At 42.0% G+C, this 15,300-nt stretch overlaps 1 protein-coding gene across 4 annotated transcripts; it reads right to left on the reverse strand.

Annotated features, from left to right (window-relative positions):
• Positions 1 to 9,882, reverse strand: LOC120064184 (GA-binding protein alpha chain-like). 4 transcript variants are annotated; one of them, XM_039014578.1, is made up of 10 exons: positions 9,776 to 9,882; positions 8,099 to 8,201; positions 7,837 to 7,981; positions 7,519 to 7,603; positions 7,141 to 7,368; positions 6,741 to 6,935; positions 4,457 to 4,513; positions 4,040 to 4,168; positions 3,687 to 3,879; positions 1 to 1,833 (listed from the first exon to the last, which is right to left on the reverse strand). In XM_039014578.1, the coding sequence occupies exons 2-10, from the start codon at positions 8,173 to 8,175 to the stop codon at positions 1,623 to 1,625; spliced, it is 1,320 nt and encodes a 439-aa protein (XP_038870506.1). In that variant the 5' UTR covers positions 8,176 to 8,201; positions 9,776 to 9,882; the 3' UTR covers positions 1 to 1,622. The 4 variants fall into 4 exon arrangements, with proteins under 4 accessions (XP_038870506.1, XP_038870508.1, XP_038870510.1 ...); XM_039014580.1 differs by having other exon boundaries at positions 8,099 to 8,196; positions 9,776 to 9,868; XM_039014582.1 differs by lacking the exon at positions 9,776 to 9,882 and adding an exon at positions 8,673 to 9,189 and having other exon boundaries at positions 8,099 to 8,196.
• Positions 9,883 to 15,300: the final 5,418 nt, after the last annotated feature.

Genomic DNA, 15,300 nt, shown 5'->3' on the forward strand with positions numbered 1-15,300 from the left:
TACTGACCTCAGACCAGTTTATTGATGGTAAAATTGATCTCCGACCAATGCGTGCGAAGCTAAAAACAGGGACCTGGGCCCAGAGTCACAAAACTCGTATTGTGCAAAAACTTCAGGAAAATAACCTCGTAAGTGCAATTCCTCAACAATCTTATTTTCTTGCCATTTAAAAAACAAAGATGTCTAGCTAGCCATGGCAACCGTGTTAACATATTCCTTACTGAAAATACTGTTCTAAAACATGTTCTTGGATTTAAAATAATCAATACTGAAACTTTCAGATGAAGGTTGAGTGAATTAAATATGTTCAATTGCTTTCATGAGCTTTTTCTCTCACTGCCCTGAGTTTAAGACAAGGGTTTAGCTATATCTTGAAATTAACATTATTTTCAAGAATCTAATTTAAAAATTCTCAAGGCAAAACATAAGAAATAGCGCAATTTCCCCCCCCAATAACCTTTGAGGAATAGCAACTTAATTTTCTTCTTAAATCTATAGTTAAGAATACATTTAAGGTTTTGTGAATATGGGCCCTGATATGAAGGGCACAACGTCAATGTTTATATCAGATGTCATTGTCTGTTAAGTAGTGTTTGTTACATTTCTATCTGCAACATTCAGAATGTTTCACCTCACTGAACACACCCCAGATCTGGGATCAGTATTTAGAGGCAGTAGTAGAGACCAGACATACCCCCTCCCAAAATTAAGTCAAACTACAGCCTCCAATAGACATGAATGTGACATTCATATTGTGAAATTATTCCACAGATCTACACACACACACAAACTGAATCAGGTAATTGTGTTGTCAAGGATACTCATGCTATCTTTCATTTGTTAATTCTGACTTTCGTTGTACCTTTACAAAGCTTTCTACACACCCCATCAATAAAAAAAATGTAATGTACATACAGATCTCTGTTCATGACAGAGCTTGACTCCTGTGTGAATGACAAGTGTTTTATATAGGAGGAACAATAAAACATTTGAACACGTTATCAGGGCGCAAAAGAGTGTGTTTGTGCATACACATTACATTGGAGCAATGTTACACTGAGTCCTTAGGAAAAAACTTGAAACTTTATTCCCCCTGGAGGACAGAAAATGTCCAGCTCATCAGGGAAAAAGACACTCAAAATAAAATAGAAAACAGATCATTTATAAATGGAAAATATGAAAATACACTGTCCTTGTGGCTATCAAAAACATGGAGAACCGGTATATACAATGGAAACGATACCAAGCTACAAGATAAAGAAAAAAAATATGCAAAGCTCATATTTCAAACACAGACACTTCTTCACTCAAACGCTCATGCACACACACACACACACACACACACACACACACACACACACACACACACACACACAATATCCATAGACACTCCCGCCCTGGTTAAAATAAAATAAGAAAACAACCTCCCCATCCTGCCTCAGCCCCATCTCCAATCAAACCCAAAGGAGTAGGATGAAGTTGCCCATAGACACTGTTTTAAGGTCAGTTTATCATTTCCACCTTCTAATGGTTAAGCTTAGGGCTGGTCATAGTAGTCTGATCCTAGATCTGTGCCTATGGGCAACTTCTACCCTTATCAAAGAGCCCCAGGCTCCTCCCCCTCAGCTGTCCTGTGCGGAGGCGTACACAGTGGTGATGGGCTGGCCAATTCCGTGCAACTGAATGCGGGCCAGCTTCTTCTGCTCACACTCAGTCACCAGGTTGTTGAGCTCAGCAGCACTGTAGCCAATCAGAGTCCTCAGGTCACACACAAACTTGTAGACAAAACGCTTGCCCTGCACCTTGCTGATCATGTCCCCGTCATAGTAATACCTGAGAAAATAATCAGATGAAGTATCCTTTTACACTCATACCTGTATAGGGGTTGAAAATGGCAGATTTGTGCACCTAAATTGGAATGCAGTGGCTGTACACTAACATGCTATAAAATGGCCAGAGCCCAGGCTCTACGTTTCACAGCGCTGTATGGGTTTTGACTGACAGCTGTTCTGAACTTGAGCACTGCACGCGACAAGAAGTTGCCCACATCCCTCCCGCTAATTGGGCAACTTTTGCAAATGTTTTGTTATTGGAGTGAGAGAAATGCTGTAAAGAAGACTCAATGTATTTTGAAAGATGAGATGTTGATTATAATAAATACCGCTGTGATGCCATAGAAGCAATCCAAACCATCCAAATGTGCACTACACATTTCCATATCATAATTCAAAAGGCACTTGCACACCTGAGCTATGTTTGTTGCAGGTGCATGGTAACAGTTGAATAAGATGAGGAAAAAATAAGAAACCTGCACACTGCTCTTGATAGTATCACTGATCTTTAATAAGCTTACGTATCGGTCTCACGGCCTTCGTCAGAGCTTGGGAGTTTTTTAAATTTATTAGCACCCTTATGTAGACATAGCTCCACCCACATCCGTTCCATGCATCGAATGGGGTTGAGTCGAGGGAAAATACGTGTTACAAAATATAACAATGTGCATTTCAGAAATATTCTAATAAAAGTGTTTACATAAAACATGTTTGTAAAACCACGTGGTCCTCATTGTGGTTTTACAGACGTGTTTATGTAAACACTTTATTAGAATATTTATGAAATGCACATTGTTATATTTGGTGGATGGAACAGATGTGGGTTGAGCCATGTCTACATAAGGGTGCTAATTCTTATTTTTTCTTCTCACATCTCCATAAAACACTCATGTCATTTACAGTGTCAACGTTTATGACCACTATATTCCAGGTACAAGATGACATGGCGTCATAACCTGGGTTGTTCTGAACAGAATATATCAGTCTATTTTTAAGATAATTTGTTGTGGAACACACACCTGAATCTTTCTATGCGTACCAAAACATCTCTGAATTGCCTTGTGAAAGCCTAACACTAAGACTGGATTTTATAACTTAGCTAGTCATGTTGGCAAAAGAACAAGCTTTCAAATGATGGCCTCCTGACCCAGATTGCGATTTCAATGGGCCGTTTTTGGATTGTGTAAACAGTAATTGTGTGATGGGGATACAGGGTTGTGTTCCAAACAAAACAACTACAAGTGTGCTTGCTCTAGTTCCTCAACGGCACAGCTATGAGAGCTCAAAAAAAGCATATTATAGTTCAATACATTTTTTCATAAAAGTGCATTGAAATTACTTAGGAATTGTGCACTTTGGAGAAGTGTGTGGCCACTTAGACACCGGTTAGTCCTCTCAAACCTTTGTAATTTGTTTTCTTCTTATGTTGCACCTTCCACGCACCTTCCACACATTTTACAGGAATATCCTAATCATGTGACTGAATGTATTCACAGTATGTTCATATTTAGCTATCAACAAATGCGGCGAAAAGTACAGTAAATGTAAAATGGCCAAAAAGTTTACAGTGTAATGTTTGAATTCAGACTTGTGTCAGGTTAACTGTTGTTTACGCACATTTGGTCTAATCATTTTCCCATAACCTCCAAACTGTTCCCTTTCAATTGCTACCATGCTTATGCATATGAATTTCATATTTCTTCTGTAAGAAACCTTTCAATTTAGCCCTATCATAGGCCAAAGGGCTCAAATGAAACAAGACAAGAGAGTTCAAGATATAAGATAAGAAATTGAATTTATGCAACGGAAATTTAAGAAAGGGAAATGGGAAGAAAAACAGGCCGATTGACATACCTGAGTGCTCGGCTGAGTTTCTCGTAGTTCATGGTCGGCTTGTTCTTGCGGTGGCCCCATTTCTGGGCCACCAGTTCAGGCTGGTTGAGTTTGAACTCCCCCTCCTCTCCCACCCAGGATATACAGTCTCTAGCATCCTTATCAGTCAACAGCTCCAACAGGAACTGCCACAGCTGGATCTGACCATTGTTACCTGCAAGGACAGGTGACAGGACGTTTGTATGTGTGTGTGTGTGTGTGTGTGTGTGTGTGTGTACATCCACATCAGATTTGAGCACATACACCATTAAGGCACTCAGAAAAAAAACATCAATACTTATGCTCTTCAGGTGTACGCACACATGTATGCGTACCTGTGCGGTTGCCAGGTGAGCTGCGTTCCTCTCCTCCGGAGATGCGGGGTGTTTTGGGGCCGCGGCTCTGCTTCAGCACCTTGATGGTGGTGTGCGAGGTCGGCACAGCGGCCGGGATGATCTGGACCTCTGGTGGCGGAGACAGAAGGTTCAAACACTCAAAAACATACATGATTGAGTTAGACACTGATCTATGGTCAGTTTGGTGTTCCTAATTAAAAGCGCACACCCAGAGAAAATGATTTAATGTGGTGGGTGCTGACTAACTGTAAACTATAAAAAAAATAAAAAAATGTTTCGGAATATATTACCTCCCGGTAATTTATTGGGTAAAAACAACAACTCACACAGAGGAAAGATAGTGTGGTAGGTGCATTCAGGGTGACAGTGAGTCAGAGAGGGAGGAAATAAACGTACGTTGGTCAATGGTGACTGTGGCCTCCTGGCCAGACTGGTCCTGACTGGCCAACACATCTGTAAAGAACAGGGACAGATACAGTATGAGCTAAAACCAACTTCAATTAACATGCTTGCCCAGGCTCTCAATCCCCTTGTCCTAGCCTCTATCCCTTCAGAATTTTCAGATCTGAACACACTGGGAACAAACTGGTTGAATCAATGTTTCCACATCATTTCAATGAAATCAACATGGAATAGACTCCCTGTAGCCGATGTGAGTAAAACCAGACGGATTAACAATACGAACACTCAAGAGCATGCGCTGACCAGTTGGCTAGTGTCTTGACTGACATTTTCAACCTCTCCCTTACCCAGTCTGTAATACCTACATGTTTCAAGCAGACAACCATAGTCCTTGTGCCCAAGATCGCGAAGGTAACCTGCCTAAATGACTACTGCCCCATAGCACTCTCAAAGCATTTCATGGCTACAGATGTAAGGCTGGTCGTGGCTCACATCAACACCATCATCCCGGACACCCTCGACCCACTCCAATTCGCATACCGCCCCGACAGATGATGCAATCTCTATTGCAATCCACACTGCCCTTTCCCACCTGGACAAAAGGAACACCTATGTGAGAATGATGTGTCCTCCAAGCTCATCACTAAGCTACGGACTGAACACCTCCCTCTGCAACTGGATCCTGGACTTCCTGACAGGCCGCCCCCAGGTAGTGAGTGTAGGCAACAACACATCCGCCACGCTGACCCTCAATGCAGGGGCCCCTCAGCGGTGCGTGCTTAGTCCCTTCTTGTACTCCCTGATCACCCACGACTGCGTGGCCGCGCACAACTCCAACACAACCATTACGTTTACTGACGACACGACGGTGGTATGCCTGATCACCGACAACGATGAGACAGCCTATAGGGAGGTCAGAAACCTAGCATTGTGATGCGTGATCAAGACAAATTAGCTGATTGTGAACTACATGTAACAGAGGGCCAAGCACGCCCCCATTCACGTTGACGGTGCTGTAGTGGAGCGGTTGAGAGCTTCAAGTTCCTCTGTGTCAACATCACTAAGGCCCTATCATGATCCAAACACACCGTAACAGTTGTGAAGAGGGCATGACAACGCATCTTCCCCTTCAGGAGGCTGAAAAGATTTCGCATGGGCCCTCAAATCATCAAAAAGTTATACAGCTTCCCCATCGAGAGCATCCTAACTGGCTGCATCCCTGCCTGGTATGGCAACTGCTTGGCATCTGACCAGAAGGTGCTACAGAGGGTAGTGTGTAGGGCCCAGTACATCACTGGGGCCGATCTCCCTGTCATCCAGGTCCTCTATACCAGGCGGTTTCAGAGGAAGGCCCTAAAAAAATGGTCTGACTCCAGCCACCCAAGTCAGACTGTTCTCTCTGCTACCGCACGGCAAGCGTTACCGGAGCGCCAAGTCTAGGACCAAAAGGCTCCTGAACAGCTTCCATCCCCAAGCAATATGACTGCTGAAAAGCTAATTAAATGGATACCCTGACTATTTGCATTGATACCCTTTTTTGGGGGGCACTGACTCTACACTTACAATCCAACACACACTACATATGCTCACGCACAGGCACAGACACGCATATTGACACCACACACACATTTTCACACACACTGCTGTTCTGTTTATTACATTTTACATTTAAGTCATTTAGCAGACGCTCTTATCCAGAGCGACTTATTATCTATCCTGATAGCCTAGTCACTTTTACCCCTACCTATATGTACCTCAATTACCTTGTATTCCTGCACATTGACTCTGTACTGGAACTCCTTGTATATAGCCTCGTTATAGTTATTTTACTGTGTTACTATTTCCTTTTTTGATTGTGCTATTTTTTTTGTCATTTTTAACTCTGCATTGTTGGGAAAGGGCTCGTAAGTAAGCATTTCACAGTAAAGTCTACACCTGTTGTATTTGGTGCATGTGACGGCAGGTAGCCAAGTGGTTACAGCGTTGGGCCAGTAACCGAAAGGTTGCTAGATCGAATCCCCGAGCTGACAAGGTAAAAAACTGTCGTTCTGCCCCAGAACAAGGCAGTTTACCCACTGTTCCTAGGCCATCACTGTAAATAAGAATTTGTTATTAACTGACTTACCTAGTTAAATAAAAATTAATAAATGTGATGAATACAATTTTAAGTGATGTCTGTTCTCAGTGGGAAGGGACCAAGCATGTGTAAACAATATGGTTATTATGGCTCTACTTAGGCTAGCCCTTAACCCTAACACACTAACTCAGTGACGCTCACACTTGCGAAGCAGCTCCAGGTGGCTCCAGAGGATCTCTCCACTGGGGACCCTCTGCAGGAACTCGTCCTGGGTGAAGGTGCAGAGATCGCGACCCGGGATGTGAATCCCTCCCACCTCCATCTCGTCAATGCTGAACTCCTTCATCACCCACACTGCCCAGTGGATCACCTGGTCTGCCGTCCACTGTACTGGGTCTGAGAGGAGAGACACATTACAAGACTGTGACGATGCGGACTACAGCTTTTTTGTCTGTTAAAAATGTCAAGGCAACTGCAGCGGCCTCATTTTGTACAATGGTGTGTAACTGCCTGATTAATTATGTTTTTGTGTTTCAGAGTGTGCGTGTATCTGTGTTGTGTCTTATTCATGTGTATGTGTTTCAGTGTGTGTACTCATCACCGTAGGGTATCCCCAGGCGGACCTGCTCCTTGCGGTAGCCCTCCAGTGCGGCGGCCCAGCGGGTCACCTGCTCCGATGTGTCGTCTGACAGGGAGGAGCGCTCCACTGCGATCAGCTGGCCCTCCTCCTCCATCAAGGTGCCCTCTTCCCCTGCTGCATCTGGGTCGATCACCACCTCCACCGTCTCCACCGGCTTCACAATCTCCAGGATGTTCAGCTTTTCCTCGCCTGGATGAAAGGAGGCGGGGGGTGAGTGGAGGTTAGAGTGTGATTCAATACTATCGACAGTCTAATTGTTATGGTGCAACATTTGTGTGCGTCTATAGTTTGGGTGCCTGGGTTTTGATAAAGTCTTAGTGCAGAGTCTTATGTGTGTACCTGGCTTGGTGATGATCTGTAGGCTGAGTTGCACTGTGCCATCGGTCTTCACTCCCTGATCAAAGAGGCTGTGGTCTGGATGTAGCTGGAAAGACAGAAAGAAAGTGGACAGGAGAGAGAGAGAAAAGGACAGATTAATAAGAGAGGAGGGAGCAAATGGGAGGGTCAGAAAGGGAGATCAAAATAAATTAGATAATGCTAAACACATTTCTCCATCAAATGATAAAACTCTAGAACACATGAGACTCTCCATTAGTATCAGGTCTGATCAGGTTGGACAGATATTTCAACCCCTTAAATACAGGCCTCTATCAGTACCTGGATGTCCTGTAGACAGATCTCATATCCGTCCAATGGCATCTGGATACGGGGCTCCAGGAGCTTCTTCAGGTTACCGATTGGCTCATTGATGTCGATGTCCTGTTGGATCAGATCGGCTGATGTGATGGTCTGCTCCTCAACCCTGAAAATGACACAACCACACAAATAGTAATGTTAAGTCATCAGTAGTAGGGAGGGAGCTGGGTTTGAATTGACGGGCTTATGGGTGCCTTTTCACATTGTAAAATATATCACACACCCCTCCTCCAGACACTCCTGTTTCTCCTGTCCATCGATCTCGATCTCTATCATCTCCTCGGTCTCACTTTTAGACATCGCTGTACACCAAGATTAAACCTATTCTGAGGAAAAGACAGGCAGGGGGTAAGTATCAATCAACATTTAGATTAACATAACATCTGAAAATAATTGATGTAAAAACACATACAATGGCTTCACATCAGATATCATCAATTATAAACCAGGTCATTTGAGCCCTGGATGCTGATTGGTATATTTAAGCAATAAGGCCCTAGGGGTTGTGGTATATGGCCAGTATACCATATGGCCAATATACCACAACTAAGGGCTGTTCATGGTCACAACGCAACATGGAGTGCCTAGATACAGCCCTTAGCTGCGGTATATTGGTCATATATCACAAACCGGGAGGTGCCTTATTGCTATTATGAAACATGTTACCAACGTAATTAGAAGAGTAAAAAAAATAAATGTTTTCGTCATACCCGTGGTATATTGTTTCATATACAATTAAAATAACATTGAGGAATAGCAACAAAATTGTCACTTTAGTCAAACATTTAGTGAATTACCTTGAATGCATTTCATGAAAAGTGGCATTTCATAAAAAATAAAATCTACAAGGTTCATGACCAGTGACTGGCAGTTCTGATGAATAGAGTTCATCGGTTTCTCATTGGGCGGCAGAGAGTTGTGTGCGCTTAAGTACTAACTCCAGGGCGAGGCCTCTCCAACGTATAGGCCTTGCGGTGGGCCATTCGTTTATAAATCATGACATAATATATTTAACGCCCTTGAAAGCAAACACTTCGTGTATATATATATCGGTACGAATGCACACTATACGCGTAGCATAGCTCTACAATGTTGTAGCAATACAAAGCTCGCTAGCCAGCATATTTGTCAGCGATGTTACGTGGAGGGGTGAGGCAAGCGCCAAACCGGGGTTGGGTCTCATGTGAAATACACAATTGATACTGACTGTAAAAAAAGTATTCACTAAAATAACTGATTTAAATGTCGATGAAAATATACTATGAAACTTATAATCTGGAAAACTTTGAAACGGAAATGAGAGAAACGGAAACAAAACAGCAGAGGGGCAAATGCAAAGAAGCCGGAAATCCTGGCTAAGTTTACAGTGTTGTCTAGACTTCCGAGAGCGGTGAGGGGAAAATTCCGGAGTAATTTGCTCGATTATAAATTTATATTTAGCTAGCTATAACAATAAGAAAGCTTATTTATATTTGGCTAACGGTATAACGTATCAACACGGCGAACAACTGGACCGCGCAAGCTGTCGTTGGCATTAGCTAGCACTATACCTAGCTAGCTAACGTTAATAGCAAACGTGTCGAAAGTTGGATTTGGGATTTGGGGTACATCGTAGGCAAGTCATTTTAGAAATATATTTTGTAGTTGTGAAGTCGTCTGAAAACTATTCATTTCAGTAGTATTTAGGATTTGATGTTATTGTTTTTAGTTAGGTTAATGCATCCACCATGGCATGTGGTATAACGTTAGCGGATCAACAAGCTAACGTTAGTTAGTACCTAGCAAACATAGTTTGATACAAAAAGCGGGAAGACCGATGAGGCATAGTAAAAGGAGATACACTTCCTGTCATATGTTATGGATTTCATATATCTAAATTAAAAATAGTTAATACTCATACCTCTTCAAATGTACACTCCACGATAGTGGACTTGCTATGAGTCGATGTAGGATAACAAGCTAGCTAGCCTTCACTCAAATCGAATTCATGCAAGTTTTTGGTCAACGAGGGGGCGGGGACAAGCTTGCCTTTTAGACAGACCAGCGTTTACTCTTGTAAGCAAATACATCATGATATGTGTGAATTTGGTTGTAATTAATTATGTGTATGTATGTGATGTTTGAAAGCAAGATTAATTATTGATTTTTAGCATTTAACCCACTTGGAACAACAGGCTGTTGTAGATAAGAACAGTCGCTGTATGCTTGCATTTATGTATTGAAATATACCAGCCATCCTTATTCCACAATGTCCCTCCCATAGATATCCTAGTAAATTCTAAATTTGAATATGTTATTAATAAAATCCCTAAACAAACATGTAAAGTGAATGAGTTCTTATTACAGAAGGATGTTATTCATTTCAAAGTATTATCTAGTATACACTTGCACTTGACTCCCCCCCCCCTTTCTAGATCTGACTTTGCTGATACATGTAACTACTTTATTGAGGAAAAGTGTACTTACTATGCCTGTGATATGTTATCTTAAGATGAATGCACTAACTGTAAGTCGCTCTGAATAAGAGTGTCTGCTAAATGACTAAAATGTAATTATCTAAGTAGTATCCTTATGCTGCAGTGCCTGTTCATAATGAATACATATTGTATGTAATGTTGATATATCTAGTCACCAAGAATACTAATCTTGTACCAGTAAGTGACATCTGCATAATGCTCAGACACCTCAAACATGCCCACTCCAAAAATAACCCTACCAGTAGACATTTCCCAAGGGAAGAAATCATTTGATGGGGTGTACGGTAAGCAAGGAGTGGGTGGTAGGCAATAGACTGATTTCAGACTGGGCAACACATTCAGTAGCCATGATCAAATCAAATTGTATTTGTCACGTGCTGAATACAACAGGTAGACCTTACAGTGAAATGCTTACTTATAAGCCCAACCTCTTAAGGATCCGTCCCCTTTTTTTTCTTCAATTTTTGCCTAAAATGACTCAAATCTAACTGCCTGTAGCTCAGGCCCTGAAGCAAGGATTTGCATATTATTTATACCATTTGAAAGGAAAAACTCTTGGAAGTTTGTGGAAATGTGAAAGGAATGTAGGAGAATATAACAGAATAGATCTGGTAAAAGATAATTCAAAGAAAAAACGAACTGTTCTTTAGAATTTTTTTTGTACCATCATCTTTGAAATGCAAGAGAAAGGCCGTAATGTATTATTCCAGCCCAGTTGCAATTTAGATTTTGGCCACTAGATGGCATCATTGTATGTGCAAAGTTTTAGACTGATCCAATGAACCATTGTATTTCTGTTCAAAATGTAGTATCAAAACTGCCCAAATGTGCCTAATTTGTTTATTAATAACTTTTCATGTTCAAAATTGTGCACTCCCCTTAAACAATAGCATGGTATTCTTTCACTAAATAGCTACTGTAAATTGGACAGTGCAGTAATATTAACAATAATTTAAGCTTTCTGCCAATATCAGATATGTCTATTAGAGGTCGACCGATTAATCGGAATGGCCGATTAATTAGGGCCGATTTCTGCCTTGCCTGGTTCACCAACTACTTTGCAGACAGAGTTCAGTGTGTCAAATCGGAGGGCATGTTGTCTGGTCCTCTGGCAGTCTCTGTGGGGGTACCACAGGGTTCAATTCTCTGGCCGACTCTTTTCTCTGTATATATCAATGATGTTGCTCTTGCTGCGGGCGATTCCCTGATCCACCTCTACGCAGACGACACCATCCTGTATACTTCTGGCCCTTCCTTGGACACTGTGCTATCTAACCTCCAAACGAGCTTCAATGCCATACAACACTCCTTCCGTGGCCTCCAACTGCTCTTAAACGTTAGTAAAAACCAAATGCATGCTTTTCAACCGTTCGCTGCCTGCACCCGCCCTCCCGACTAGCATCACCACCCTGGATGTTTCCGACCTAGAATATGTGGACATCTATAAATACCTAGGTGTCTGGCCAGACTGTAAACTCTCCTTCCGGACTCATATTAAACATCTCCAATCCAAAATCAAATCTAGAATCGGCTTTCTATTTCGCAACAAAGCCTCCTTCACTCACGCCGCCAAACTTACCCTAGTAAAACTGACTATCCTACCGATCCTCGACTTCGGCGATGTCATCTACAAAATAGCTTCCAATACTCTACTCAGCAAACTAGATGCAGTTTATCATAGTGCCATCCGTTTTGTTACTTAAACACCTTATACCACCCACCACTGCGACCTGTATGCTCTAGTCGGCTGGCCCTCGCTACATATTCGTTGCCAGACCCACTAGCTCCAGGTCATCTATAAGTCCATGCTAGGTAAAGCTCCGCCTTATCTCAGTTCACTGGTCATGATAACAACACCGACCCGTAGCACGCGCTCCAGCAGGTATATCTCACTGATCATCCCCAAAGCCAACACCTCATTTGGCTGCCTTTCCTTCTAGTTCTCTGCTGCCTGTGACTGGAACTGCTGCCTGTGACTGGAACTTGCAAAAATCGCTGAAGTTGGAGACTTTTATTTCCCTCACCAACTTTAAACATCTGCTATCTGAGCAGCTAACCGATCGCTGCAGCTTTACATAGTCCATCTGTAAATAGCCCACCCAATTTACCTGCCTCATCCCCATACTGTTTTTATTTATTTACTTTTCTGCTCTTTTGCACACCAGTATCTCTACTTGCACATGATCATCTGATGTTTTATCACTCCAGTGTTAATCTGCTAAATTGTAATTATTCGGTCCTATGGCCTATTTATTGCCTACCTCCTCATGCCTTTTGCACACAATGTATATAGACTCTTTTTTCCCCCTACTGTGTTATTGACTTGTTTATTGTTTACTCCATGTGTAACTCTGTGTTGTTGTCTGTTCACACTGCTTTGCTTTATCTTGGCCAGGTCGCAGTTGTAAATGAGACCTTGTTCTCAACTAGCCTACCTGGTTAAATAAAGGTGAAATAAAATAAATAAAAAATGGTTGATGATATTACTAGTTTATCTAGCGTGTCCTGCATTGCATATAATCGATGCGGTGCGTATTCGCGAAAAAGGACTGTCAATGTGTACCAAACCATAAACATCAATTCCTTTCTTAAAATCAATACACAAGTATATATTTTTAAACCTGCATATTTAGTTAATATTGCCTGCTAACCTGGCTCGTTGCGAACTCTGTGAAGACTATTTCTTCCTAACAAAGACAGCCAACTTCGCCAAACGGCGGATGATTTAACAAAAGCGCATTTGCGAATAAAGCATAATCGTTGCACGAATGTACCTAACCATAAACATCAATGCCTTTCTTCAAATCAATACACAGAAGTATATATTTTTAAACCTGCATATTTTGCAAAAAGAAATCCAGGTTAGCAGGCAATATTAACCAGGTGAAATTGTGTCACTTCTCTTGCGTTCATTACACGCAGAGTCAGGGTATATGCAACAGTTTGGGCCGCCTAATTTGCCAGAATTTTATGTAATTATGACATAACATTGAAGGTTGTGCAATGTAACAGGAATATTTAGATTTATGGATGCCACCCGTTAGATAAAATGCGGAACAGTTCCGTATTTCACTGAAAGAATAAACGTCTTGTTTTCGAGATGATAGTTTCCGGATTCGACCATATTAATGACCTAAGGCTCGTATTTCTGTGTGTTATTATGTTATAACTAAGTCTATGATTTGATAGAGCAGTCTGACTGAGCGATGGTAGGCAGCAGCAGGCTCGTAAGCATTCATTCAAACAGCACTTTCGTGCGTTTTGCCAGCAGCTCGTCGCTGTGCTTCAAGCATTGAGCTGTTTATGACTTCAAGCCTATCAACTCCCGAGATTAGGCTGGTGTAACCGATGTGAAATGGCTAGCTAGTTAGCGGGGTGCGCGCTAATAGCGTTTCAAACGTCACTCGCTCTGAGACTTGGAGTGGTTGTTCCCCTTGCTCTGCAAGGGCCGCGGCTTTTGTGGAGCGATGGGTAACAATGCTTCGAGGGAGGCTGTTGTCGATGTGTTCCTAGTTCGAGCCCAGGTAGGGGCGAGGAGAGGGACGGAAGCTATACTGTTACACTGGCAATACTAAAGTGCCTATAAGAACATCCAATAGTCAAAGGTATATGGAATACAAATCGTATAGAGAGAAATTGTCCTATAATTCCTATAATAACTACAACCTAAAACTTCTTACCTGGGAATATTGAAGACTCCTGTTAAAAGGAACCACCAGCTTTCATATGTTCTCATGTTCTGAGCAAGGAACTTAAACGTTAGCTTTTTTACATGGCACATATTGCACTTTTACTTTCTTCTCCAACACTTTGTTTTTGCATTATTTAAACCAAATTGAACATGTTTCATTTTATTTGAGGCTAAATTGATTTTATTGATGTATTATATTAAGTAAAAATAAGTGTTCATTCAGTATTCAGTATTGTTGTAATTGTCATTATTACAAATACATTTTCTTTTTTAATCGGACGATTAATCGGTATCGGCTTTTTTTGGTCCTCCAATTATCGGTATCGGCGTTGAAAAATCATAATCGGTCGACCTCTAATGTCTATGTCCTGGGAAATGTTCTTGTTACTTACAACCTCACGTTAGCTCAACCGTCCCGTGGAAGGAACACCGATCCCGAAGAAACAATGCCGTTTTAAGGAAATGCAAAAAAAAGTAAGAGATAGAAAAAACGAATAATTAAAGAGCAGCAGTAAATAACAATAGCGGGGCTATATACAGGGGATACTGGTACAGAGTCAATGTGTCAATGTGCTGGTGTCAAGGTAATTGTGGTAAATAGGTACATGCAGGTAGGTTTATTAAAGTGACTATGCATAGATAATAACAGAGTAGCAGCAGTGTATGGGGGGGGGGGAGCTAGGTCCAAGAGGCTGTTTAGAAGCCTCTTGGACCTAGACTTGGCGCTCCGGTACCACTTGCTGTGCGGTAGCAGAGAGAACAGTCTATGACTAGGGTGGCTGGAGTCTTTGAGAATTTGTAGGGCCTTCCTCTGACACCGCCTGGTATAGAGGTCCTGGATGGCAGGAAGCTTGGCCCCAGTGATGTACTGGGCCGTACGCACTACCCTCTGTAGTGCCTTGCGGTCGGAGGCCAAGCAGTTGCCATACCAGGCAGGGATGCAACCCGTCAGGATGCTCTCGATGGTGCAGCTGATCTCAGGACCCATGCCAAATCTTTTTAGTTTCCTGAGGGGGAAAAGGCTTTGTTGTGCCCTCTTCACGTACATCAATCAATCTCACAATATCTCACAATATATTACAGTTATAAGCCAATTTCAGTGTTTGTATTTTATCTAGCTAAAAGGCCAGTCAAGTTATGGGGCATATCAAGATTACCTACAAAGTTTAACGATAGCCTTGATTTCTATGCGCAACAGAGCTCCCCTGATCATTTCTGATAAGATGGGCCACTTCATTTAATTCAAAAATATTCATG

The sequence above is a fragment of the Salvelinus namaycush genome, chromosome 19 (genome assembly GCF_016432855.1).
Source record: "Salvelinus namaycush isolate Seneca chromosome 19, SaNama_1.0, whole genome shotgun sequence".
Taxonomy (NCBI): domain Eukaryota; kingdom Metazoa; phylum Chordata; class Actinopteri; order Salmoniformes; family Salmonidae; genus Salvelinus; species Salvelinus namaycush.